Source organism: Ammospiza caudacuta, chromosome 4 (genome assembly GCF_027887145.1).
Source record: "Ammospiza caudacuta isolate bAmmCau1 chromosome 4, bAmmCau1.pri, whole genome shotgun sequence".
NCBI classification, from domain to species: domain Eukaryota; kingdom Metazoa; phylum Chordata; class Aves; order Passeriformes; family Passerellidae; genus Ammospiza; species Ammospiza caudacuta.
In genome coordinates, this window is record NC_080596.1 from 52,688,038 (window position 1) to 52,715,901 (window position 27,864).

Consider the following 27,864-nt stretch of genomic DNA (forward strand, 5'->3'; position numbering starts at 1 on the left):
TTTTGAGCTGGACAGAAAAATTTACAGGTGAGCACTTGTTGAGCTTGTTCTTTTTCTGAATACAGAAGTCTATCTACAGAGCAGATTACAAGGGGATCATGAGAATAGTGAGGTTTTTTTTTTCTTTGAAGCTCTAGACAGATTGTATTAATCTGGTTAAAACAGAACACCTAATACGTAGAACCACTTAAATGGACTAGGTATATGCACTGTTTGAAAGTGAGTTGCTTTGGTTTGGGCTGTCATACATATATTATAAACTAAAAGAGTCATATGTGTTGAATTCACAGAAAACCAAAAGTGATTGTCTCAAACCCCTTTTTTGTAGTACCATTCATGGTAGAAGAGAGTAGCACTTTTTGAATTACCTGCATAACTTTCTTGCACTGCACCCTGAATTGGTCATGTGCGTGAGTAAAATAACAATATCATAACTTAGCTGGTAAAGAGCAGCAGAGACAAGTACAAATTACAAATGACTGTAACACACTGACAGGAACCTTTAAAGGCTGGTGGATGAAAATGACACTAACTTTTATTTCTTAACAATTTCTCTGAATAGTAATAATTTGTACAGAGTAATTCAGATGCAACTGAATTAATCTGAAGATGACACAGAAGTCCAGATTTTGAATTTTTACACAGGCAAATATTACTTAAGACTGAAAATAATGTGGTGAGTTCAGTGGCCTAAAGGCCTATGTAAAAAATTGATTTATATATATATATATATATATATATATATATATTTATTTATTTATTTATTTATTTCTAAAACTAAAATGGTAAATCATGGAGCAACACTGAACTAATAGAGGTAACTAGAGAGATTAGGAAGGTCATCGGAGTTCATCAGAACAGAACTTATTTTAAAGAAGAGAGCAATTTCAGTTATATGGATATGATGGTAATAAATAGTTTCTAAAATATGCTTTAATTGGGGATTTTCCAGTCAGTAGGATCTGTTGAAATAATCTGGTCCTATATAAGAATGTATAAGAGGCTAAACAAAACTGGAGAATTTACCCTGGTGCCTCTATTAGGTCTGCTCCTTCAGTTTAATTAAGTCCCTGCTTACAGACTTGGTGAGGAGGAATCTGATGAAATATTACACAGTATTTCTAGTCTGAGGTTTCTCTGGCTTCCAGCCAGTGGATCTCCTGTTCCCAGTGTAACCTGCTACACCTGGCTTAGCCACTGGGTTACCATGTCCATCTCTTTGTGGGGAAATCCACATCTTCTTTTATACTTCTGGTTCTGCAGGGTAGCCTCAAGGCATAGACCAATGGCTGCAGCTGCTCTTCAGGAGCAGAGTGTGGTCTGCATCCATCTGCTCTTTGATAACCAGTCATCAAAGCTCCTCCTTGTTCTGATTGCCTCTGCCAAGTTTTGCCCTGACAAGAACTCAGAGCATCTCAAGTGAATCTCAAAAATTCCTAAAGGAATCAGTATTTTGATCAGAAAACATCCTGGTGTCTTTCTCTTTCCAGACTAGTCTTCCATAATATGTTGTAGAAACCTCCTCACCTCAGAAGCTCCAGTGTGGTTAGATTCCAAGGAGTTGTTGCAGGATGAATGATCTAGTTCAAAATGAAACTTGTGTACAAATGTGTCTCAATTGGAGACACTCTGCAGTGTGGAAATATCCACTGAATTGGGTTTAGCCATGCTGCAGTCATATGAATTAATCTTTGAAGCACATCCCTGGTAGGTGTAGTTTAAGAGATGACTTGATAGCCACTTACATTCTTCTCTCACATGAGTAAACTGAGATACCTGCATTTCTTCAGAAAATATTTAATTATTTGCTTGACCACTTTTAAGCGCTTTCCATTTTTTTGTCTGAAGAAGAGATACACACAGAATATTGCTTCACTGCTGCTTCATACTGCTCAGATCCTGTCTCACAGGATTAGCTCCAATATTGTTCAGGTTTAACTCATGTTCTTTTGCCTTGGTTGTCAAATCCTTTTCAGTGTCACTGCATTCGTGTCTGGTGAGGTGCGAATGGCTAATTCTGTGTTTCTAAATTTATATGCCGCAATTTTTCTTTGTTTTAAGGAAGACAGACTTAGTGGATAGGAAAAATCTGAGGTGGAACAAAGGGGATACATCCTCTTTGGATTAAATTATTTGATGTCTCAAATAGATTGTTCGTCCTTTCCTTTAGTATGGTTATCTTCTTGTTTAAGGCAGTGTACCAGGAGGGATTAAGTGTTATTATTAGTAGTGTAATGCAGTATTATTGTCCAATTTTTCTTTCTAAATAAAGTTTGACTGGATAGAATTTATACTAGTAAAAAATATAGCATTCAGTGTCCATTTAGATGGTAAACTGTCAATGTAAGTCATGAATTTTTTTTTTATTTCATTGTCCAATGTTAAATTTGCATGACAGAATAAATTATGTGCATATTTTTTTTAATAAAGTGTCCTCATTGTTTTCTCTGGAGGAGAACAGCTCTTAATATCATCACCATACAGCCATTGGATATGGATTGGGTTGTGTTAGACCTGCTGCAGGTGACCTATGGACCTGTACCTTAGGTTCTTTGCCAGTGAGGGCCATACAGCTGATAGCCTGTGGGTTGTGTCCAGCAGGGGACAACTCTGACTACCATGAATTTTAGTTACCATCTAACAAGAGGTGTAATTCTTCTGTTTGAAAGAGATGTGTAATGTAATACACAACATCAGAGAAGACAATTTTGTGCATAGAGACAGCAAGCTTTTGATTACATGGTTTAGGTATTTCCATTAGTCCTTGCAGAGTATATTCATCTCTCTATACAATTATTCATTAACTTAACTGACCTTTGGATTAGTCCATAATTTCCTAATTTTACACTAAAATTTCAGTAGAGCCTATAAATTATATTTCTAGTGGGTACATGTTGTCATTGCCTAGTTATTGTAGTTGCATGGCTTTTTCTGTAATTTCAAGCTGAATTTACTTATATGCTGCAATTACAGTGTGCAATTCAATGCAAGTCTCTGGTTCTGTTGCTGCTTCAGTCCATGCATATTTATTTGGCTCTTGTGGGAGGAGGATGGCACCTGCTCACATGTGTAACACAATTTGGAACTATTTCAGAGAAGTTTGGTTTTGTGAAGGGTTGTAGTAGGATTTCTTGTCACCCGAAGATTTTGCAGGAAATATATGATGAATTGTGTTAGATCAAATATTCAAATGAAAAAACCTTATAAAAGATTGCTCATTTGATATATTTTTTGAGATGCTGGTGATATTTTAAGGTAGAAAATTGACTTTGCAATTTGGTGAATTTTATAGTTAGTGTGGGATTTCATTTAATTAGGTTAACATCTTTTTTTTGAGGTTATAGTTCTCAGCATTCATTTATCAAAAGTTTGTTTTAAGTTTAGTTTAACTATGGAAAGTGTATCTTAGATCAAAGCACTTAGCCCATCAACAGTGTATTTGCTCATTTTGAATTTGATGGCAATTAACCTTTCATGAGTCAAGTGTAGATAATGTGTGAATGGTGTGCTGATGTGTGACACATGGATTTATGTGTTCCTGTCTTTGTGTCTTTGAGTGGTGATCAGTCTGAAACTTCCAGGAGATCTGGTACTGCCATGGTTAGTACGTGTTTCACATAACCACTGAAGTTATCAACACTGGGTCCTTCCTTAGCACTTTGGGGATATTTTGACCTTTATATAATACCTGTTGTCCCTCTTCAGTTATATCTACTTGTCCTGGGTTGACTATATGATGCTTTTATCCCCAGTCGTCTCATTCTGTTTATGTTGAATAATAAGTTTTGCACCTTTAAGAGTGTTCCAGAGAGTGAAAGGTGGGGAGAGAAGAAGCACGCAGTTTGTTTTCAGACATTGTACTCCACTCCCCCACATTCCTCCTCCTGGACTCCTCCGTGGATAGACAGCGGGACAGAGCTCTTCTTTTGCTTTTTAGTTAGTGTTAGCTAGCTGAGGCAAAGAAGTTCCCTGGACTGTGTTTTTTTTTCTTTTCTTTGGACCTCTTGAAACCTGCTCTGGACTGAACACCCGGGAGAGCACTGGAGCTCACATCTCTGGCCCACCGGGCCAGGCCTGGCCTGCGACAATTCCAGCACCGGAGGGACTGATCAGAGACTGAGTGAGCTGCAACCCAGGGACAGGGTTTTCTCAGTTTGTCATCTCTTTTAGAGTGGCAAGGGGTCTCATTGTTTGATATTGTTTTGGTTCTATTGTTTAATAACCAGTTTTTTTCCACCTTTCTCCAAGGAGGTATTTTTTCCTTCCCGGACCAGTGGGGGGGAGGGGCCGATTGGATCTCTTTTTCCCACTGAAGCTCCTTTGAGGCATTCTTCCCCAAATTTGCTCTAAACCTGGACACTACTTAGGTTCTATAATTTGCTTTGGTTATCCTCGTACTTTCTTTTCAAGTCTTCATTTGTTTCCTGCTGCTTTGTCTAGATGAACAGTGCACTATGGGTGTTTACATTCTGGTTATTTGATTGCGTGCTTTGGCCAAAACCCACAAAGAAGGTAAAACTTACCGACTGAGAAAACAAGATTCCACCTCAAGTCCTGTGTTCAGTTCCGGGCCCCTTCATTATCAGAAAAAAGGTGAGGTGTTGGCGTGTGTCCTAAGTAAGGCAATGGAGCTGGTGAAAGATCTAGAGGTTAAGTCCTGTGAGGAGTGGCTGAGGGAGCTGGGGTTGTTTAGCTTGGAGAAAAGGAGGCTCAAGGGGGCCCTTATCACTCACTCTCTACCACTGCGTGAAAGGAGGTTGTAAAGGTGGGGGTCAACCTCTTCTCTGAGGCAAATAGAGACAGGACAAGAGGAAATGGCCTCAGGCTGTGACAGGGGAGGTTCAGGTTGGACATTGGGATGCGTTTGTTCCCAGAAAGTATTGGAGGGGGCTGAGCTGGGTCATGGTAGAGTCACTATCCCTGGAGGTGTTCAAGAAACAACTCTGTGGCACTTGATGCCGTAGTCTGGTTGACAAGGTGATGATCAGTCAAAGGTTGGACTTGATGATCTCAGAGGTCTTTTCCAAACTAAATGGTTCCATGATTCTGTGAAAAGGCATCATACAACATGTTCTTCAAGTTTGTAATCAGAAGACAAAATAATTGCTGCAAGGGAAGAGAAGTGAGAACTGTGCCCTGTTTCCTTCTTTGTCTGGGGTGGAGCAAGAACTCCTCAGAGCATCAGGAATAATGATTTTAGCCTAATGTTTCTTAAAGACATTTTTTTTCCATTTTGAAATATTACTATTTTACCAAATTTGTATGTTTGCAGACAGGGCTGCTGTTCTGAGGGAGCAGGAGAGCCTGGGTTAATGTGTTGACAGGAACATTATAAAAGTCATCAAGGATGAGTGCTAAAATCCTGCACCTGAATGGAAAATCCCCCTCAGCAGGACTGGAGCTAGCTAGCTGGGGAGCAGCTCTTCCAGAAGGACCTGGACTTGCTGTTGGAGAGCATGGCACCTTGGCACAGCAGACTCCTGGGCTGTGGGATCAGGTACACATTCAGGAAGGTGAGGAAATTGACTGTCTCCCTCTGCTCAACCCTTGTGAAACTGCATGTAGATTCTGCATCCAGTTCAGGGCTTAAACTGGAGGGAGCTCAGGAGAGGATACCAAGCTGGTCAAGCAGGAGCACCTGTCCCTAAGAGGCAAGGGCTGATCTGACTGGACAAAAGATAACTTGGTGTGGATTCAGCATCAGTCCCCAGCATTTACTGGGAGGCAATCCAGAAAACAGAGGTTGGCACTTCCTAGTGGTGCATGGTAAGAAAATGAGAAACAATGGTGATGAATTGCAACAGGGAAATCTCAACTAGATATAAAGAAAAAATTACTAGAAAGATAATTAAACAGCAGAACAAGATATCGAGTGAAGGTTTGGGATGTCTTTCCATGGAATTTTATATACCAGCTGGATTAGGCAAGCACCCTAGTCTAAATTCAGATTTGGCCCTTTGACTAGAAGTAAACTTCTTAAGATTCCTTCTAAATTTTATGTGAAAACTAGTAATTTCTCTGGAAAATTGCAGAAATCAGCTTGTATTTTTTGTTTTGTTTTGCTCTGTGTGCAAAATCCTTGCTCTCTATTGTGTGGCACAAAAAGAGAATTGTAGAAACAAGTAGTTTTCTGCCTCAGGTCTCCACAACTGAGGATTTTTGTCATCACATATGGAGATAAAGACATGGTCAAAGTAAGATTGCTATATTAATCAAGCTGAATATGTTTGAGAATCCAGCAGCTCTGAAGTGGTACAGAGAATTACCTGTACTTAGCTACAGAGATGTGAGAAAAATTGTCAATTGATTTCTGGGCTGCAGCTTGATAGGAGTAGAGACAGCAGTTGTACTGGTCTGACCATATCAGTCTTTGGATAAACTTTCAAGGAGATAAACTTTGTATTATGTTAGAAGACTGATGAATAAAGAATATCTGAGATACTTTGAGTCTTTATGAAAATTTAGTGAGATCTCTAAAATCCATTTGAATTAATAGCATTTGACCAGTGTTATTTCAAACAGCATGCAGCATTATGTGAAAATTGACTTGGAGAAGAGCAATTTGTGTGGATCTCAGAACAAAACTGTTCTCTCAGAAGATAGCTTTAATAGTATCTGTTGTTCCTCTTGTTAAAAATCCACGTTTCTATAAATATTTTTGTCAGATTGTGCCTTTATTCAGTGCTCAGAGTTAAGTCTGGTTGTATTGTTCAGTAATTTTGAATTAGTTTTTGATATGTAGGTGTCACAAAGATGTTGAAGATTTTATGAGAAATGTGATAATGCTTTTAAGTGAAGGTATCACTGAGATTAAAATTAGTTGGACTGAAGTTATTATGTGTTGGAGAAAATGTTTAATATCTCTGAGATGTGCTTCAAAGATGTAATGACTCAAACGATCTTAATCATCCAGTACTTGTGATATGTATGAAGATATCACAAGGTTAATAGTCTGAGCACTCAGATACATAGGCAGCACGTTTTTTACAGGGAGTGAACACCAGAGGTGCATGTTTTTATTCTGTTATTGCTATGATTGTTCATTCTTTTTGCAAAAAAGCTTATTTAATACCAAGTGAACTTCCCTATGTAGCTTATACTTCTAATCTAGTGTTCAAATATTTCTGTGTAGGAATTCCTAATATTTTTTTCCACACTTTTCCCTGATAATTAATGTCCAAATTAATCCCTTTACTAAACAACAAGGAAGAAGAACGGAAAGAAGAAGAAGGACAGAAAATTATGAACAGCCAGACAAATATGAAATAAAACAAATAGCACAAGGGACTATGTGTATTCAGAAGAAGAATCAACCTAACAGTATGTGGTAGGTGTACTGGAGAAAAGATATAGGGAATAAGCAAAACATACTTCAGTGGGAGAGAGAAATACATTTTGACACACAAAAGGATATGCCCAAGTCTAGCAAGGCAGAAAGGGGGGGAAATTGGTGAAAACGTTGGAGATGGAATAGATGGGGGGAAAAGAGATTTTTGTCAAGAGAATGTCTAAACCACTTTGGGAAGGATAAAGAGCAAGGACTTTAATATCAGTGGCTGTATATCCCACAGGATTACCAGGAGTAAGTAGTGCTTTTTCCAAAAAAGCATATTTTCAATAGCTGTATTTTTTTTGCTTGCAGTAACTTTTATTTTCCCAGAAAATTTCTGTGACACATAAACCATATCAGTGAAGATGCTGATGATGAAATGCAAGAGTTCACTTCCACAGAATTGTAACGGAACTGATGACTATGAAGTCAGCCATAAAGTCTGAAAGATAAGTCTTGAGAGATGAGCCTTGAGAGTGAATGCTTTAAACCATTCACTACTGACAGCTAGCAGTGGTAGTGAGCTTCCAAGTCTTTTCTAGAAAAATGAAATTGAGTTCTATTTTATGAGTCATGATTATGTGGCCCTAATTATTTTTTCTATTTGAGAGTAGTATTTGCATACCTGAAGGAGTGCCACTAAATTCTCAGCTTCTGAGGGTACTACGAGTCTATCTGACATCCATCCATGTTTTATCTTAAGAAGATTCAAGAACATATGCAAATATATAATTTAAATTTCTGACATGAGAGTAATTATTCATTCCACATTGAAGTTGCATTTTTCTCTGTATTTAAGGAACTTTGCTCTGCTTCAGGCATTTCTTAAACTTATCAACCTGCCAGAGTTCCGATTTTCATCTGCGCCTGGTCCTATGCCCTGGTCATTCACATGGCACAATTAAGTACTTACATTATTGTCTTCTGAGCTAGAATCATCACCAGCCTCTTTACAAATGTCTGACTCTGGACATAGGTGTGTCAGTGACCATGTTTAGCTTTTCAGCAGAGCTTTAGGTCTTTTTTCATGTGTGGAATTTGGCTAGTTCAGGTGAGCTCTGACTTCACATTGATGGGGCCATGAAATAAATACACTTTACCACATACAAGCATACAGTGCTTGGTGTTCTGGAGCAAGCTAGTGTCTGGTTAGATGATCTGTTGGAAAACTTCCCTGGGAACCTTACCTGTCTTGACTGACTTGTTATGAAGGCCAGTATTATTGTTTACAAAGTAATCTGTCATATTAACACTTCAAGAAATTTTTTTTGTTTGTTTTTTGGGGTTTTTTAAGTAATACAAAATAAAGGTTAAATTGCATTATATTTAGACAAAGGATGTATCCTGGGGAGCACAGCCAGTGAATAACAGCTGTCTTATGTCATATTTCATCATTTAAGTGAGTGTTACTGTGCCCTACTCCTGTGTTGGTGAAACTCCTGAAGCAACTGAAGATCCTCACGTAAATGAAGTAACTCAACTAACCTTACTGTTTTCATTCACATATGTAAGGCAACAAGGAAAGAAGTGTATTTGTTTTAGCTCTCTCAGCATGGAAATTATCTGAAACACTCACTTTCCTCCTTATTTATTTATTAAATAATCATCAGAGTATTTCTTGTACAGAAGGATCACTATCTCCAAATAGACGAGGCCCCTGTGAAGGTTGTCTAAACCTCACAGGTACCAAGAGCTTGACTGAGTTGCTTCTGCACAAACTTAAAGCTTCAGTAGAGATAACTCAGGTTCCTTGACAAGTGTCTACTTTTCCAGAGGCCTACAGGTTCCCTATAAATCAGCCCATCTTGGAAGACTGGATATCCTTCTCTGTGCTGGATAGGAATAGGAGCCTGGGAATGGACAACTAAATTGATGCTTAGCTATATTTAAATTCTCTCACTTATGCCATACATGTACTTCTGTGCATAATACTTTGACATGCATGATGCAAGTAGCAGTCAGAACAGTTTCCCTATATTAGTTTTTCTTCCAGTTCATTGCATAACTTGACAGATGTTAATTGCAGCACAAAGGTCACCTGACTGATTTTTCTCGTATTTAAAGGAGAACAAAAACCTATGATATTAGTGTCTGAAGAGAAGCACGTTGCCTGATGTTGAAAAGACTTATTTAGTCTTTAGTCACTTGTGCCCAGAGATTTATTAGTCATGGTAATGTCTCCAATTAGTTGAAGGACAGAGAGCAAAATGGGGGCACTTTTTGCCTAATTGCTGGTAGCTGTGTACATGCAGTTTACTGTTGAGTTTATGAAGGTAGCTGAAGTGTTGTAACAACAAACATCTTAAGAGGTGAGGTCTCTTTCTTATTTATAAAATCATTAAAATCAGAATTAGCACCTGCATTATTAGACGTAAAGTAGCACTGTGCCATGGAACAGAAATGTTTCAATGTTTGATGATGTATTTTTGTTCTAAATCATAATCTCTCCAGACATTCTGAAAAAGATAGTGAGTGAACTTAGCTGGAACAAATACATTTTACAGTAAATGGAGAGATGATCAAGTATTATGTTCTGTGTATAGTGAAATAACCTTTAGATGAACTTGGAAAGGAAAAGAATTCCTCTTTAATTAAGTTTGCCTTTCTTCTTGGGGTTGTGAAAGAGATAGGATAGTGCTACCATTAAAATGGGAGTGGAGTTAATTGGCATTAATCTTCATGGGTTTTTCAGATTTATTTTAATGGCAAAGAAGTAAAAAGGTCCTCAGCCCAAGTTAACTGTCATTAAATAATTGAATGGCATACCTGAATTTAACATTTTATTTTCTGGTTTAGAATGAAGTTTGCTGCCTTCTGTTTTTCCTTCTATCCCATTCCAAATCTGGAGATACACAAAAACTTGGTAAAAGATTAACAGTTTTGACCCATCTTGTTTTCTAAAGTGAATGTTTCTTTATAGAACATGGCCTAGCAAGGTCAATTAAGTGATAACACCATCTCAACTGATCCTGCAGACTTTTTACATCTGAAGGGATTTCTATCTTTAAAACAAACTAATTAAAATCTCTTTAGCATGACAAATGTTTAGCATGACAAATCTGTTTAGCATATTGGTAATTCAGATTGCTGGAGATGAATATGGACACAGTGCCTGTCCTGTTGCCTTCACATGACTAGGTGCTCTTTTGAGGGAGCTTTGTGCAACTCCCCCCAAACCGACTGGGTTGACAATTCAAGTTGGCAGGTGGTGTGCTCTATTTCACTGAAGGGTTTACAAAAGACTTTCTGTATATTCTGGTCACTTCCTCCTTCCATCCAGTGTCATTCATTCTTACCACAGTCTTGTTGCTGCATGTCAGTGGCTGTGGTTTAGGAATCAGAACTGTAGAACCGGGTTCCATCAGCATTTCAGAGATATTACAGTCTCTACTGCACGCTTGGTGACCTTGGGCACATTTTAAAGACAAGTTTAAAAGATGGTAGTCAGGTAGTGAGATGGGTTAATCTCAGTCCAGCACCTCTGAAAAGGCTGGTAAGAGAGGAATAGAGTGAGAATAGCTGTTTTCACCTTGAAGAACAGCAATAATTCAGGTATTCCACATTTGGTTACATTATTATCTGATTCATGTTGGTTTCTTTGCCGTTTTACCAAATGGGTTCGTGAGTCACAAGCTCTTCTTGGCCTTGTGTACTAGTGTAGAAAACAATTGTTTCTTTTTGTGCAGTTGGCACTTTTTTCAGTGTACAGTATTTCCAAGATAAAATCAATTAGTTCTTTGTAAATAGTCAGAAATGCGCATTTTAAACCAATACTTGTCAGACACCAAGTAAAGAAATGTTGCCTCTAATAAAACTGTCTTCTTATATGGATTTATTTACTGGTGCCTGGAAAATCGCTCAGATGTTGGGATGGAATTTTTCCCTTTCCCGTGGAATTGCATTAATAGATTTCTGTAAGCTGTCATTGTATACCTATCCGTAGTTCAGAGTTTTAAAATTGGAGGAGAACCAGAGATACTCCAATTAAGACAAAAAGTGAAAAAATGAAAAGTGAAAATCTGAAATATGTTTTTATTTGCATTGTTTCTTCTTGTTAATTTCCAGTTTATTTAAATATATTAAATTATAGAAAAGAGCCAAGTGGAGATCAGGTTGCTCAGAGAGTTGTGCAGCTTCCATTTTTGAATGTCTGCAATAGCCAACCTGATCAAGCCATGAGCAACCTGCTGTGACCTCAGAGCAAGCCCTGCTTTGAGCAGGAGGCTGGACTAGAGAGACCTCTCATGATCTCTTTCTGACGTGATTTGTCCTGTGAATCTATAAATAAAATTAAGGACTCTTTGAAATGTCAAGATATTCAAGTGACTGTGAGTTGAGGTGTTGTGGTTGTAACTCCTATTTGGTTTAGGTGGTCATGGCATGACCTCTTGTACTTTCCATTTTGGCTGTTCTTAATAGCATTGTGGAAAAAACTTTAAAGAAGAACAAAGTAGAGTCATAATCACTTCAGGTTTTCTGCAAATAATTGGGCTGACCCAGAGAATCAGGTGCCCTGTATATGTAAGGAACTCTGTTAATTTCACTATACTTTCTACTGTTTATGGGATGGAAGACAAAAAAAGAAGGTCAGTTTTGTGGCGGTTATGTGTCTTTCCTTAGAGAGCTAGTTATAAATTAACTTTTAACTCCTCATCATCTTAATGCCTCTGGAAGAAGTCTGGGATTGCCTTTTCACTCTGAGCAACTGTAAGCTAATTTATAAAGTAATTAGATGCCAAAAAGTGCAAGCAGATCATAAATAGATATAATAATAATAAAAAAAAAAGCTGTACGGCAACAATGCATGAAAGAAACAGGTAGCTCTGAGGGAGAAAGAGTGTACATTTATGAAACTTAACTTCCTAGTTTTAGTGCTCCCATTAGTGGGATCCTGCTAATGGGAAACGTTAAATATTTAATATCTGACATTTCTCTATGTAGTGCAGTAAAGATTAAGTATTTTATGGTGCATTTCAATTTAAAAGAATGAAAGCACTTTTCAGGCTGTTACAGGGAAGCTGTCAGTGAGCCTTGTATTTAGACTGCATATTACTTTCTGCTATAATAGACTCTTTCAACTTGTTTGCAGCAAGCTAGGTATGAAAGCTCTGATATCTGAACAGTTCTTTTTGTTCATCCTCTGCAAACCTATTGAGCTGTGGCAAGGTTTCCTTTCCCAAATTAAGCAGGCATGCCAAAACCACTGAGAGTTTCCACGGCCATGACAGTTTTGATTTTCAGTGAGACTTGCTAGTGTTATCCAAGAGGTGATGCAAGGCCTTTCTATTACAGACTGGTTTGAGGCATTTCCACAAAGGGCTGCAATAAAAGGCAGGCATGCCTTATCTCACTCTGTCCTTTCCTGACTTTTTCTGTCCTTTCTTCACATGGAACATACTGGTGGTCTTCTTTCCTGTGGTAAATTTGCTGAAAATTTCCGCTCTTAGTTTCTAGGGCAGCATATGTCCGTGTAATTTAGAAGCCCTTAATAAAGCAGTAACATTTTTAGTTTTGATATACAATGGGAATTGTCACAAGGATAGTAATTTAATTATTTTCTTTTACTGGAATATTGTGCTTGTGTTAACATTGGATCTGATTTATAGGGGCTGCATATTTTCTGTAATTGCTAGCCAGTGCCCATTTGTGAAGGTAGGTTGTGTGACTGTTAGTTACTGCTGTCAGTCTCAAGCAGTTTGCTTGACCTCAAGCCCATAGCATTTCCTTGAAATAAACTAGATGAGTAATATAGATAGCAGTTTTTAGCACTGGAGGAATATTGAAGTCCATACTCATTTGATTGAAATGGAAAGAAAACTACTTTCAGGCATTCTTTGACCTTTTGGTGATATCTGAGTGAATTTGCAGATGCAACCAAGGTATTGCAATTTTTTTTAATGATCTAGGGATTCACTATCTATTGCTGCTTATCTAATTAAAAGATAGGTAATAAATGAATATGTAATTATTTTCCTTGTACAATTGTTTCATCTTGATAAAATAGGTAGCTAATAAATGATCTGAAAATGGAGTACCATTCCTTTGAGTTAACTATACCATGTATACATTCAGAGACGTAATTGGCATATGTCTGCAGCTTCTGCTTCTCCTAATGCTTAGTTGTAGCACATGGATGTAATGTTTGCTTGCTTAAAATGTGAATGGAGTTTAATCAGAATGCAAGTTTTATTTTTTTACATCATATAACAGAGTCTACTAGGAAGGAGATTCTGTTGATGCTTTTTAAAATAGCATACAATAGATATGCTATTATGAAGATTAAGCATCTCTTAGAAATATGAGCAGCATTGCTTGAGAAAGAAATGCATGTAGGGAAAAGCTTTGGAATTATACTTTTGTTTTAAAACAGGAAAAGGCTGACAGTAAGCTGATGGCTGCTGCTGCCTTTGTGGGTTTGACTCATGGCTTGAGTTTTTCTATATGGGTGATGTGTGGATGCCTCTATTAACATTTACACTCTCCACCATCCTAAAACAAAATGTTGGTAAATATTTATATATATATATATATATATATATATATATATATATATATATATATATATAGTAAATAAGGGCCTGCTTCTTTCTTCTGGCACGAGAATGCATTTATGTTTGCACAAACTATTCTAAATGGTGTTCAATATTTTTATCTCTTTCTTCTCCAACTCTTGTGTATTCAGTTTCACCGTGACTTGTGTTTTTCCCAATTTTGATTTCCTTTTTTTTTTTAATCACGCAACATAGAGCTGATAAAGCAGATGATGAGGATGATGAAGATCTAATGGTGAATAAAACATGGGTCCTTGCACCAAAGATTCATGGTGGTGATGTAACTCACATCCTGGACTCCTTGCTTCAAGGATATGACAATAAGCTTCGGCCAGATATTGGGGGTAAGCTCATAAAATGATTCAGTTTACTAGAAAATGTGAACTAGAGATGGTGTGCATTTTGTCAAAGATGGCAAAACTATGCTTGTTGCAAAACTCAATATAGCAAGCTAAATATAAGAGTAATAAAATGCAGTCATTTTTCTGGAACTAGTAAAAAATTGTTCTATACAAGATAAGACCTCATCTTCTATTTATAATATTTTTTTCTTATGGAAGGTACTGGTTTTGGGGGACAGTGAGCAATCTGTAATTAATCACTGAAAGGCAATTATAATTTTCTTTGTTTAACAAAAATCTTCTGTCAGAAAGAACCGTAGATATAAACCAGCCATGGCCATTTCAAGAATTGATCTTAAGTCTTTAGGACTTCATTAAAGCATTATCCCTAGAAATTTTATTCTTACTCTGTGAAATTCGTTGTGTCTATTTTGAGCAAATATAGCTCAACTCAATTGTCTTCTTCCCTTAGCTGAGATTTTGAAAAAAAACCCAGGAGTCTAAAAATATAACTTAGCACCCATTTTTAAGTGGAATATAGGAAGGAAAACTGCATTGCTATAGATCAAACTTTGCAGCTATATGAAGGCTGCATCTTTCAATAGTCAAAGCATCAATTTGCATATAACTATTAAGCATAAATATTTGGAAGAATCATGTTTTGAAAACATGTAGTACATGAAACCTTGCCAGCTCCTTGCATGCAGGATCAAATAAAAAAGCAATATATTTTCTCTGAGTTTGTTTCCTGAAATGTGAAGGAAGAGGTGGAGGACATAAGTATTTGTGATGTACCTGGCACTCCTTATCAAAGGAATGCCATGTAAGTCTGTAAGCTGTTTATACTTCAAACAACAATCTAGACCTGTTTCATTTATGTAGGGGAAGAAAAAGACACAATCTCAAATTAAGCATCTTCCTTTGAAAGCTTCTGACAAATTGTTTTCTTCCCCAAACTTATTAGTTCTGTTTTATTGGTGACTGTTATCTTAGAGGTGTTGAAAGGCAATAATTCTCTCCCTGTCATAATATAATCACATATGAATCTCATAAAGTTTGGTTTGAGTCTTTTCCTTCATGTTCATTTAATTGAATTACTAAAAACATTTAGGCAACACGAAAAGTCCTCCAGCATGTTTTTCCTTAAATTCTCAATGTGTGACAAATGTATAGCTTACTGTTGGTTTTTCCCCATTTGATGCAACAGACAGAAAAGTGATTATGAGGAAATAAACTGTCTCTTCTAGGATTCCTTCTAATGATTAGCTTGTAGGTGGGGATGAAACAAAAGAGAATTCTCTTTCTCTTCTCTCCCCATAAAACTTACAAGTAAATGGAACAAATACAGAGGAGGAATTTATTCTGACATGTCAAATGCATTTAGATGGGCATGGAAGAATTTTGATGTTATTCTTAACTTTATTTTCATGGCTATGTTCTGAGTCTTGATAGGACAAGAATTGTGTTTCTGTGAGTAACTCAATGTGCAGCTTCTCGGATTCAAAATATCAGTTCCCAAAAGGAGACGCTTAGTTCTAACTTCTCTCTCATAAATGTACCTCTTCTCAAAAGTTCTGTACCTATATGACATTGCTATCTGGGCCCTGCATCCATCCACTATACTAGAACATAAAGTTCATGAATAATCAGCCAGAGTAATGAAAAAAGGAAACATTTGGGGGTATTTGAAGAAATGTTAAGCATGATTCTGCCACAAGGAAGAAATTTTGGACAACATAAGATGAAATTTCTGACTTCAGTTGAAAGCTCTGCATTCTGTCCAGTTGTTTGGAAACTGCAGCAGATATTTGACAGACAGAAAAACAAAATCAGACTATAGTTTATTCATCTTAATCTGCTTCAAGTATGTGGATAAAATCTGGTGTCAGATTCCTTTCTTCAGAGTGTGTGTCAGTTCTTGTACAACAAGGTTATTGAACTGGAATTTTCATTATCTTTCAAAACATTAGAATCCCACTGAACGTTCTTATGATTGAATTACAAAGCTCATTTACAATAGCAACATTTTTTTTGTTTTGAACTTGGATTTTTGGGTTTGAATCCCCGGGCAGAATTTAGTTTTCTTCCTGGTGTTGACACAGAATTTCAGCATCTCGCAGTGAGATAAGAGTTTCATTGTTAAACATGCAGTTAGTTGAGGGACATGCTAAAGGAGAGCCAAATGAAAATTGGCATTTTGGACGCAATACTGAAATTTAATAGGGGAAAACCATTCTGTAATTTTCTGCTTGTCTCATTCAAATAACTATGAGTTGTAGTAATTTCTTCTACCCTTTGTTATGTTTAGTAATCTTACTAGCCTTTAATTCAAGTTATGTAGTAGGCTTGAAGTGTTTGGAGCATAAATGTTCTATCATTCTTCTACTCAGTATTAAGTAATAGTAGTTATCAGATAAAGTCTCCTATCTGTGGTATAAATATGTTTAATTACAGATACAACATTGGAGTGTTGATATACTAATGAAGCAGTATTATTCTCACTGTAACATTACCTTCTGGGTGCATGATTTTATAACCATACTGTTTCACCTCTAGCCCCGCATCAACGTCACTATTGTTTTTGAACTGTCCTTTTTAAAGGAAAGAATTCTGGCTTCTCATTTTTTACCCCTCTCATCCTATGGGCACTGATCTATTAATATTATCCTATCAATGTACAGATAATTTTTTCCAGCAGTGATGCGTATATGTGCAAAATACAACTGCACTATCTGAAATATTAATTAAAAATAGGAAACAGTCATCACATATCTACAACTTTAGTGAGTGTTTTCATTAACAGTTTAAGACAACTCATCATTGATGGAAATCTTAAGAATTTGGGATAATTGGGTGGGAATTTAAGGATAATTGCTCATGGATGTAGAAAAATTGGATACCTAGAGAAATGTGGATTGTTGTTATTGCCCCATAAGCAGAACACGGGTAAATAATTACATCTCTCAAGTGCACTAATATGAATAGTCATGTTCTAAGAGACATCAGGAATACATGGAAAATACAGGGCTTTCAAACTGAAGTGCTAATTCTCAAAAAATAAATGTATTAGAAAGTATTCTGTTGAAGAGGTGCTCCTAGTGTAGCAGTGATGAAAGTATGAAATAGGCAGAAAAGTAATAAGCTCAAAATGATGCCTAAAGATTTTTATATATTTTTCATATATTTGTAACTTTGCAGACTGTTAATGCATAGTTATAAGTTTTAGTACTTTTCCTGACTTCTCCCATCTTTCAACAAACTCTTAGTAATACATTCTTGGAATTCTGTTTATTAGTCTAGCAAGGACACTTTGTTTTGCACCATACATTGTAGATACAATAATGTAGAGGGTTAAAAGATCAAGGAGCTCCAATGGGGCAGGACCTGGGGGAAATTACCTAGCCAACTGTGCTTCTAATTAGACAATATTTCTCAGATATACTAGTTAAATAACCTTATAAAAATTGTAGAAATACTGTAGCACATGTGCATATTGCCATATTGTGCCACTGTGAATGCTTTGCATTAAGGACTTGCTTTTGCATTCTCATTTTAACACTCTTTGGAAAGTTTTTTAATTTTATTCCAGACAGCAAAACAAGCAGGAAAATAGCAAGGAAAGTTAGAGAGAGATGTATTTTAAGAATATTTTCCAAGAATTGAAGAAAATCAAAATACAAGAGCAAAATGTAGAATCACATATTCAGGGAATGTTGAAGGTATTGGACGTGTGCACTGCATAGAAAATCATGGAAATTATAAAAATGGTGGGGTAGGAGTATCTGCAAAAGATGAATTTCTTTTAAGTAGAAGTATAAAAAGTTTAGAGAACAGACCTCTGCCTTCATCAAAATCACTTTGAAAAAATTCTTCAGAGGTTGACCTGGAAGCCTGCTGTAGACGCTTGAGACTAAATTTTCAATATAAATAGCCATTTAAGTAATAATCTTAGATAGCTGATTCTTAGAATTGTATTGTTCCATTAAAAGCTATTACAAATTGAAGGACTCTGTTATTTCTGCATAGGGTACCCACCGAATTTATTTGCTGAATAAATACCTTATCACTATAGGGGATGCTTCTTTAGGCAAGTATTGAGGAGTTAGAGAAAACATGCTCAAAGAAAATAAGCCAGGATGAAGTTACAAAAGTGGTCTTAGTTAAAGAGCATAAGAAGTATTAATTAAAAACAAAAGTGATGTGACTTAAACCTTCATTAGAAAATGAGGGAATTGTGGTAAACTATGGGGTTAGTGAATTTAGGTGGACTACCATGCTCTAGGTTAATGTATTGAATGGATTGGAGGAGTGAAAATAGCAGAATTAAGGAATAAAAAGTGCAATGTTCTAGACTTTTACAATAATGATTATTATTTGTGTCAGGAAATAGATGTTTATAGAATGAGAATAGCTGATAAGAAGAGCTCTTAAGTGTAGCAATAAGAGATATATCAAATATTAAAAGCTGAAAATTGAGCCCACAAAAGTATAGGCTAAAAACCAGGCACTTTAAATATCAGGGTCAATTACTAAAATAATTTGTCAATTATTGAGATAGATTTTTATTGCTATGATTTTTCTTATGAGGAATAAACATTTTTCAAAACTTTTTAAACCCAGAAGAAGTTTAGTCTAGTGAAAAAAAAAGTCAAAGCAGGAAATCAGAAAGTGAGTATATCTCTCTAGACTGGGCTTGCCAAACAGGTTCCCTGTGTGCTGCAGCTGCATTAGAAGCTGACCTTATGGTCGGCTGCTCCTTTTTGCTCTTCTTTCTCTGTTTCCCCCTTCCTCTTGAATATGCACTCTCACCTTCTTGCTTTACTCTAGCCTGCATCATCCTGTCTTTCAGTTTAAATATTTAAAGTGTTCAAGCCCTTTCTCCCCTTGTTTAGAACACTGCTGCTCTGCACTTCATGCAGGATGTGTTAAATAGCCTTCTTCTTACTTGTGTTTTCAGGGCTGATAGCAAGTTTTAGAGTATAATAGGAAGCAGCCAGGGTCAGAAAATCTTCTCAATTTGTTCTCTCAAAGTATCAAGAAGGTATTTTCCTTCAGCATTTGTCATTTTTATGAACTGTTACCACTTCTAGTTCAAGAACACAAGAAGTATTAGTTAATCCTTCTAAATCAGAAGTACATTTTTCTGTAAGAAGTACATTTTTCTGTACCATACAGAAGAACTAAGGTAACAAAATAAGCTTCTTCCAATCCTCAATTTGAGTTTCTCTCTCTGGATCATTTATGTCAATTACAATAATTTTAACAGAGGCAGATTTTTAAACTGTTCTCTGGCTCTTAATACTTCTTATAATCTTACTCAGAGCAGTATGGAAATGGCAAAATTAGCTGAGTGGCTCACCACAGGAAAGCCCTTGTGGCAGGTGAAGTACTGCACGATGCAAGTATGAATTTCTTAAAATTGGCACAGCCTCCATTAAAAACTGTGTCACTGACAGAGCTTGACATTTAGTTGTTAATAAACATCCCAGTGGCTGGGATATCTATAGTGTGGTCTCATGGGAAATTTTTGATCAAGAATAATGATATTTTGAATTATTTTAGTAATTCATTTCTATAGTAAAGCTGGCGGATGACACAAAGACTATTGGAAAGGGGGTGGCTGCACCTGCAGAGTATTCAGCTCCTTCAGTATAACTGGAATTGAGAGGGTAAAAAAAGGAGGGGGAGGAGAAGGAATTCTGTGAGTTGTATTTCAATGAATTATTCAACATTACTTGAGGAATAAGGCAAGATACACTTTGATCCACCTCCTTGTGTTCTGCTCTAGCAGTGGGGCTGCTGTTATAAAAATAAATAGGATTGAAAATTAAAGGAAGAGGATATCCATTTGCAGAATGTGATATATGTCTAAAGGATTTCGTCATACATATGACTAAATACATACATTATGAACTTTCTTCTTACTCTGATATTTCAGTCTGTGTGTATGGGTCCTTTTGTTGTCTCCCTTCCTTTATGAGCTCTGCAGAAATTGGAAACATTTGCAGCTCAGAATCAAAGAATAACAGAATTACAGAATATTTTGAGTTGGACGGGACCATAATTATCATTGCAGGAAGTACTTATTTTTTCTCCTAGGAGATAAATTGGTTTCCAGAATCTGTTTAAACTTTCTCTGAAGCATGCTGGGGATGGTATGGTGATCAAGTGACTCTGTGCTCTGTGGTCATACAGAAAATCCTTTGTGCAGCCTCACTAATGTGTCTTTCTGTCAGGCTTATGTTCACACCATTAACCAGATTTGGAATCAGGGCAAATTTCCTCCCAAGTGAGCTTGGCAGGGAAAAAGTATCTTGGGATATTTAGGAAATGCCTCTTGCCTGTCATTGTAGTTGGCAAGGATGTCACTGTTACAGTCTTGCTTTCTGTATGTCAAAGTTTTCAGAGATTAGGTTTGCTGTTAAACCCTTGGCTTTTGCTGTATAAAAAAGTTAAATCTGATGACTGAGGCTCCCTCTCCTATGAAATCAAAATGCCTTTTTGTTTGTACCTTCCCATTTTTTTTATCTGCAGCTTGAAAGAGATGCTTCTTTATTGTGCCATACCATAAAAGGACTAGCAGAGCTCTATTATTATTATCCCTCTTCATTCTATTGGGTACAAGGACATAAATTCTCTTGTGTCCACATTCTGGTTCTTCAGCACAAACCAGAAGATGCTTGGTAAAATGATGAAATTAGAATGCGTCCTCTCCTCTTTCATTTGTGCCCTTTTTTCTGTATAAACCAGTTAGGAGATAAAAAATGAGCTATGAGAGCTTCCTGTACTTCAAGTGTGCCTTTTATGGACTCTTAGACTTTGCATCCTTCTGAAAATGCACAGAGTAAAGAGTATATTCTGTACTGGAATACATTTTTAAAAGTTTTTGGTTTTTTGTTTGCCCAGTGAGAGTGTTTACCCTGTTTTTAAAGAAAAATAATTTTGGTAATGTTTACCTTTTAAATAACTTTAATTGACGAGCTTTCAATTTGGTCTTTTAACCAGTGTAATAATCAAGCTGATGAAAGAGCATTAGTAATCCCTAGGTGTGCTGTAGCTTTATGACTTGAAGAAGCCTGTGGTGAAAAGTTATTTTTTATCTGTTACATATTCTCAGAAACTGATAGAAGGCACTTCATATTGATTCCTTGCAGCTGATAAACACATTTGTCCCAGACCTCATGGTTTGTTTTATGAAAAGAATGTTCCAAACTTGTTTTCTTTTTAGGACTGCATTTTTATGTTGGAAGAGAGTTTTGGGGTTTTTTGTTTCATTTTTTTTCTTTTCTTTTCCTTTTTTATCTATCTTATATTGATCAAAAAGCACAGGTGAAGATTGCATTATGAACTAAAATGTTCAAGTTGATATTTCTAAAAAGTCATATGAAATAAGACAGCCAAGTCATATATGATCCTTCACAAAATGAACAAACCAGAAATTAAATTGTTCTGAATCTAATAAAAAAATACCAGATGCAGTTTTTAGTTAAATAAATTAAATTGCGCTAACAATGCACAGAATTAATGAAATATGTAATTATTATGGTTACTATTTTGTTTAGTGAGAACTACGGTGATTGAAACAGATGTCTATGTTAACAGCATTGGTCCAGTTGACCCAATCAATATGGTAAGTTCTGATTATTGACACAAAATATCATCTGCATGTTGATATGGGTTACTATTATGAAATAATTCTAATCTCATTCAAATTTTTCTTTATTTCTTACTATGTATTCTTATGCTGTCGGATATGATTGTAGTTATTACAGAGATACATTAAGTTGCACTGAAATTGTTGTAGTTTTAAAAATAGTTTTTCTTTTAGAAATGTGAGGTCACACAGAGTCCATGGTATCAGGTCCTTATTTTAGTTTGTGTTGAACATTTCCACAATATTTGTGCATATCTGGTTTGTCTCTGGCCTGGTTTGATTTCCTGGAGCTACTCTTCAGAGTCTAAGAAAAATAACAATTGACACAGTATTTGAACAAAAATATTTTTAGTGAAGTGATTTTTTTGTTTGTTTGGTTTTTCTTCAAATTCATAGAAATCAAAATTTGAATTAACTCTTTTGTCCTTCTTTTTCCATTTAGTCTTCTGTATCCTTTTCAGTGTGTGTATGTATACACGACTGGTTTCCTAGAAGTTAAGAAATACATCTCACGTAGTTTGTGGTACACCTTTGAGATCTGACCCATCTGTTCAGTACCAACACTGAAGTAACAGCACTTATGAGGAAGTTGGGGATGTAGGATTGTCTTAGTTCTCTTAGGTTGTGTGTTGTATGAAATGGGGGGGGCTTTAGAAAGGCCTTTTGGCATAACTTCCGCCCAGGACTAAGAAGGGGCCTTGTCTTTGGGTGATTTTGAGTTTACCTCCTTTACTTCCTCCCTACCGAATTGCTGACAGTATTGAATTTGCATGACAGAGAAAAGTTTTGTTCAGAGGCTAGAGCATGCCAGTGCAGAGGGCTTCTGAGCATTTCCTGAGAGTGCAGTAGTTCTCAATTATTATTAAGAATCTTGTGGTTTAGACGTGTGGGGGTAGAGAACAGCAACTTTCAGTGATGGGAAGCCAAGCAGGAAAATCCAGTGGTACTTTGATACTTTAAACAAGTTTCTGGATCACTAGAGTATTTAGGCTTATAATACTAAATCTAAAGATTTTTGAATCTGTCTTTTAGAGCTAGTCTGTGCTATGTATTGTGCAACAGCCATGTAAAATGCAGCTAAGTGCTGTTACATGGCACATTCAGGCCTACCAGGCCATCAAGCCCAGCCAACATGGACTTGTGAAAGTAAGGTCCAGGCTGACCAACCAAATCTCTTTCTATGACAAAGTGACCAGTTTAGTAAATGAGGGAAAGGCTGTGTTCTATCTAGACTGCAGTAAAATATTTGACACCATCTCCCACACCATCTTCCTGTGAAAATTGGCAGCTTCCTGAATGAAAGAACATGAAGGATGCACTTTGGCCCATACATGAGAATTTGTGAGGTTTTCTAAAGGTTGTGTGGATTCAGTGTGCAAGCAATGGAAATTTTTGGAAATTCAAGTATATATACTTCATGCAATTTGGTTTGATTCTCTTCCAAATGGCAGGAATTCTGTGATCAATTTGTTCATAAGACAGGACAAAAGTACCAACGGGTCTTTGAATATTACCTGTTTTTTATTGTACTGTAACTTCTTTGAGAGAAGTTAGAATTATATTATTTTTCCCAGTGTACATTTTTAGTTCAGTAGGGAAGATGATAGATTCCAATCATTGTGGTGCCTGTCAGCACTGCAAGTGATCATGGTTAATTGGCTTACTCAGATGACTGTTTGAGATTGATGGATGCTGTTCATGTACAGCAACTGAGTAAATTTTTTTTTCAGTAGCCTTGAGCATTGTGGGATTTTTTTATGGAATATACTTAAAATTCAAACCAAATATTTCTACTAGCATTTCTTGTGTTACCAACTCTAGAAACTGAGTAATACTTCACAAGTACTATTTAATGATTGTTGTCTCTTTTTTTATTCTCCAAAAAGATTAGCTTTAATTGATTAATCTGGTTCTTGCAATTTGATTACTGCAATTGGAAAATACCTCTAAGACTTTCTTGTTCAGGGAGAATTGACCAAATACATGCAGTATTCTGCTCATACTGGGACAGCATAGCAGTTTCTTTTCAGCAGCTGGTCCCAATTCCTGTGATCAATTTGAAAAAAATGGTGAGGGGTGAGGGAAAATGCAATTACTGTACAATTAATGTGCTGAACAGTTACTGTACAGAAAATACAGGTACAGTACTGTACTGTACTCACAAGTGTTGCTGTAGCCTTCTGAAACCAAAGCAGACAACAGACATCTTTTCAGTCCTCACTTTAAACAGCATTCAGTGTTTTTCCTGTTTTCACCTGCAGTTTACCCATTGTCCCTTAATAAGTGTGAAGCCAGGAGAGGTACTGAAAGTTCCACACAAGTCACTAGGAAAATCTATGCTCTTTGCTGCAAAGTATGGCTTTCTATGAGCCATGTAATAGCATTGCTATGTAAGGCTGCAGTCTTTTTGTGCTGTGGTTTGTTCTGAAATCTTAGATTAGTTCATGCTTTAGGAAATACTGGTTTTGTATTGTACCACTGCATCACTTAAGCCACAGCTGGCATGGTGGCAGTAATGATAATAATCAATATAGTAGTAGTAGTACTACTACTACAACTCCTGCTTATTTTTACTTCACTCCTCTGATTTCAGTAGAGTGTGCCAGCATACTGTTTGGAAATACTGTTTGTTTCTTCTCAGATTCATAGCATTCACAGCCAGAGCAATAACCAAACTGCCTCTGAAGTGCCTGAGCTTTCAGACATAAGTGCTCTGTAGTCGCACGGGGCTAATCTGTGATTCTGTAACTTGTTAAAGAAATGGCAGGGGTGCTGAGCTGTGGACATGCATAGGGCCAGACAACAATTCTGAAAAAGCTTCCTTTTTACCTGTGGTCAGTCTGTCAGTGTGTTGTGATAAAGTCTCTTAGTTTCTTGTGTTTGTACCACTTGATCTGTTTAAGTATTGATGTGAATGTATTTCCTACAGCTGTTCCTTTGTTGCTTCTGCACAATGTCTTCCACGGTCACTTTTCTTCTCCTGTGCTGTTTCTTCTTGAAAGTTTCATGCACAAATTTAGACACCTTTCTTTGTCAATAGCCTGTTATTCTCTGTCTCCTTTTGTTCTAAGGAATCTAAATTCTGTCCTGTGTCACTAATATGTGTTCACAGTTGTTTTGTTAGCTCAATATGACTGAATTACAGCTTTAAAGCTTACAAATTTTCACCTCTTATTCACTCTCAGTTGCTGTGAATAATCATTAATTTATGGCATTGAGGACTGGAATCTAAAAATTTTCTATGATGTGATGGGTCTTAGAACCAGGAGTAGTCTCAATTTTGTCTTGCAAATTCTGAATACAAAGGGATTTTATATTTCTTTATTTTTTAACCCATTACATAAAAACTCTTGTCCAAATCCTCATTGTTACGCTACGTATTTCTGTAATCTTTCCAGTTGCAGCTTGGCTCCACTCATTGCATCTAGAGATGTCCTACAGGTAGAATTTTCCACTTTTCCTACTGACTGATCTCTTGTTCAGGTTCTTCTTTTGTCTTCTCTTTCATTGGATTTCACACATAAACTGTTCCCTTTCACTTTCAAGGTACTTCAAAACCTGTCCTCAGTGATTTTTAGTTGTTTTTTTTTTTCCTCAAGAGGCCATTTCCTGCCTCAGAACTTGCTAGTTTCTGCTCCCATACTTTCAACTTTTTACATCAGTATCTCCCAAGCTGCCCTTTATGCTTGAAAGAAACTTCCTATAAATGTCTGCAAAGCAACTTCATTGTTTCTCATTTTGTTTCTGTTTAAGCTTACTTTTCCTTTTGCTCATTTCCTATTTTTCCCCCTCTGTGAAGGTTACAAAATATCACAAAGAATTAAGCTCATGTTGTGCTAAAGTTGCTGTCTGTAATTATGCCCCCAATAATTTGGCTTTCCAAATCTTGCCTTTTATGTTAAATTCAGGCCATCAGCTGCTTGCAGAGGTTATGTGTCCTGTATAAGCAATATTGAGTCTGCATAGTTCAGTTATGATCTGAGATGATCTAAACCAAGAGTAATGTTAGTGTAAGTATTACATAGCACTTCACTGAGAAGGTAAGGGTATTTACTAGTGTTAAAGATAACCCAAACAGCACTTTACTCTTTCTTTTCACCCCAAAGCTGCACAGACTATGTCTCTGTTCTGATGTATAGTTTATCTTTACTTGCTGTGCCCTAATAAACTCTCCAAATACTTTCTGTCTTCTTCAGCTGTGTTGTGTCCTTTGTGTCTGCAGCTAAGACAAGATCCATTTAATTTTTTGTCTGTACCTCTTATCTCTGTGTCAGCTGTAAAATAAATATTTTGAGGAGCATTACACACCTGTTCTTTAATTCCTTATCTGTCTGTCTGTATGGACATACGTTGTGCTGCATTCCAGTTGTGTGAATAATTCTGCTGGCCTGGATTTGAGCTGGGTTTTGGAGAAGAGGCAGAGGGTGTGCTTTGATTGTTGCAGTAGCTGTGATAGGGGTTGTACAACATCTTGTTGTGATAGGGGCTGACCTCAGCAGGGGCTCTTATCACAGGGGTTTCCATGGCTGCCTCTGGGCCGTGCACCAGCGAGAGCTGCTGCAATTCACTGGCCCCTACAAGGGGGCTCACACCACAGAACCTCCTTCTCTCTAAAGCCAGGCAGATACAGCTGGGTTTCTTTCCTCACGGTGTGTGCTACAGAAAGTTCACTTTGCTGACAGGGGAATGCTCTGGAAGCCTTGTCCTGCAGCAGCACCTCCAAACTGTTTACCAAGAAAGTAACCCTACCCCTGGAGAGAGCGTTCCTTGCTCCCTTGGCAGCAGGGCTGACTGCACTGACCAAGTTTTTAGGAATGGAATATGCTTTTGCTGATAAGTGAGTGCAGCTTCACTGCCTGTTGCCCTTGGCTTCTATTTTATTCTGGTTTTGCCCGATTTTAAATTTCACTGAGTCTTTCACATCTGGGTGCTTATTTAGACCACCATGGAGAATGCACATTTAAAACACTTTTTCTTGGGCTATATTGAAGTGTGTCATTCACAAGCAAACAGAAAATGCTGATTGAGATGTTGCCTTTTTGAATAACAGTGGTGTCTCAAGTGTAGAGTTTTATCCCCACAGCAGGTTATGTTCTTAAGATCAGTAAGGCTAGTAAGGAAGTAGAGGCTCCTTTTATGAAGTTCTTCATGGCTATACATGCTCTTATATATTATTTATCTTGTATAGTGTGGCAGATGATTGGTGTTTGAAGGTGATTCCTGCCCCATCAAACAGAAAACCAAATAGGTATACTGTATTTCATGTGGGATCATGTATTTTACAGGAGTTGCAGAGTAGAAACCAAGCCACAGATAAGTCTGTTTGCCATCAATGTTGGGGTTTTTAACCATGGCAGGAAAACCATGTACATTAAAGACCAAACAGTAAGTGTGCAGCTAGCCTTGCTTTGAAAACAGTTGCACCATACTGAATGGTGAAGTATTCCCTTTGCTTATAAAGAGAAATGACAAAACCATGTATGCCTGAGTTATGTAAGGCTTTGCTTTTAAAGTTGCCTGTGAGTCCAGTTTGGGCTAGAGTGTCTCTAATTTCCGCAAGGTAAATGTAGCTGCTTACTCTAGAAGGTACAGTCAATGGAGCAGATAAATCACTATTGACAATCTCTAAGCCAAATCCTTAATCCATTTATTCATGTGGTTTTATATATATATATATATGTATTTACATGTCTGGTGGTTGGTTTCTATTTTTATGGGGTTTTTTTTTGTTTAGTTGGGTTTTTTTTTTGTTTCAGTTTGTTTTTTTGTTTCAGTTTTGGGTGTTTTTTGGTAGTTGTTGTCGGTTTTAGTTTTGTTTTGTTCTGAGTTCTCTAGTTTTTTCTAGAGTTTAATGTTTGTTCATGAGAACTACTGGCTGAAATATTCAATATTCTGTTGAAAAGTAAATCAATTTTTTAATATAATTTTTACCATGAGAATGTATATAGATTATGTATATAGCTTGTCTACTTCCTCTCCTTATGCTCT

The 27,864-nt window shown here is 36.7% G+C and overlaps 1 protein-coding gene across 1 annotated transcript in view; it reads left to right on the forward strand.

Moving 5' to 3' along the window:
• Positions 1 to 14,081: 14,081 nt before the first annotated feature.
• The window catches only part of GABRG1 (gamma-aminobutyric acid type A receptor subunit gamma1), a 31,491-nt gene continuing 17,708 nt past the window's right edge, over positions 14,082 to 27,864 (forward strand). Inside the window, exons 1-2 of the mRNA XM_058803543.1 lie at positions 14,082 to 14,225; positions 21,785 to 21,852. Of these exons, the coding sequence (XP_058659526.1) occupies positions 14,114 to 14,225; positions 21,785 to 21,852 (180 nt within the window). The 5' untranslated portion in view covers positions 14,082 to 14,113. The remainder of the gene's footprint in view (positions 14,226 to 21,784; positions 21,853 to 27,864) is intronic.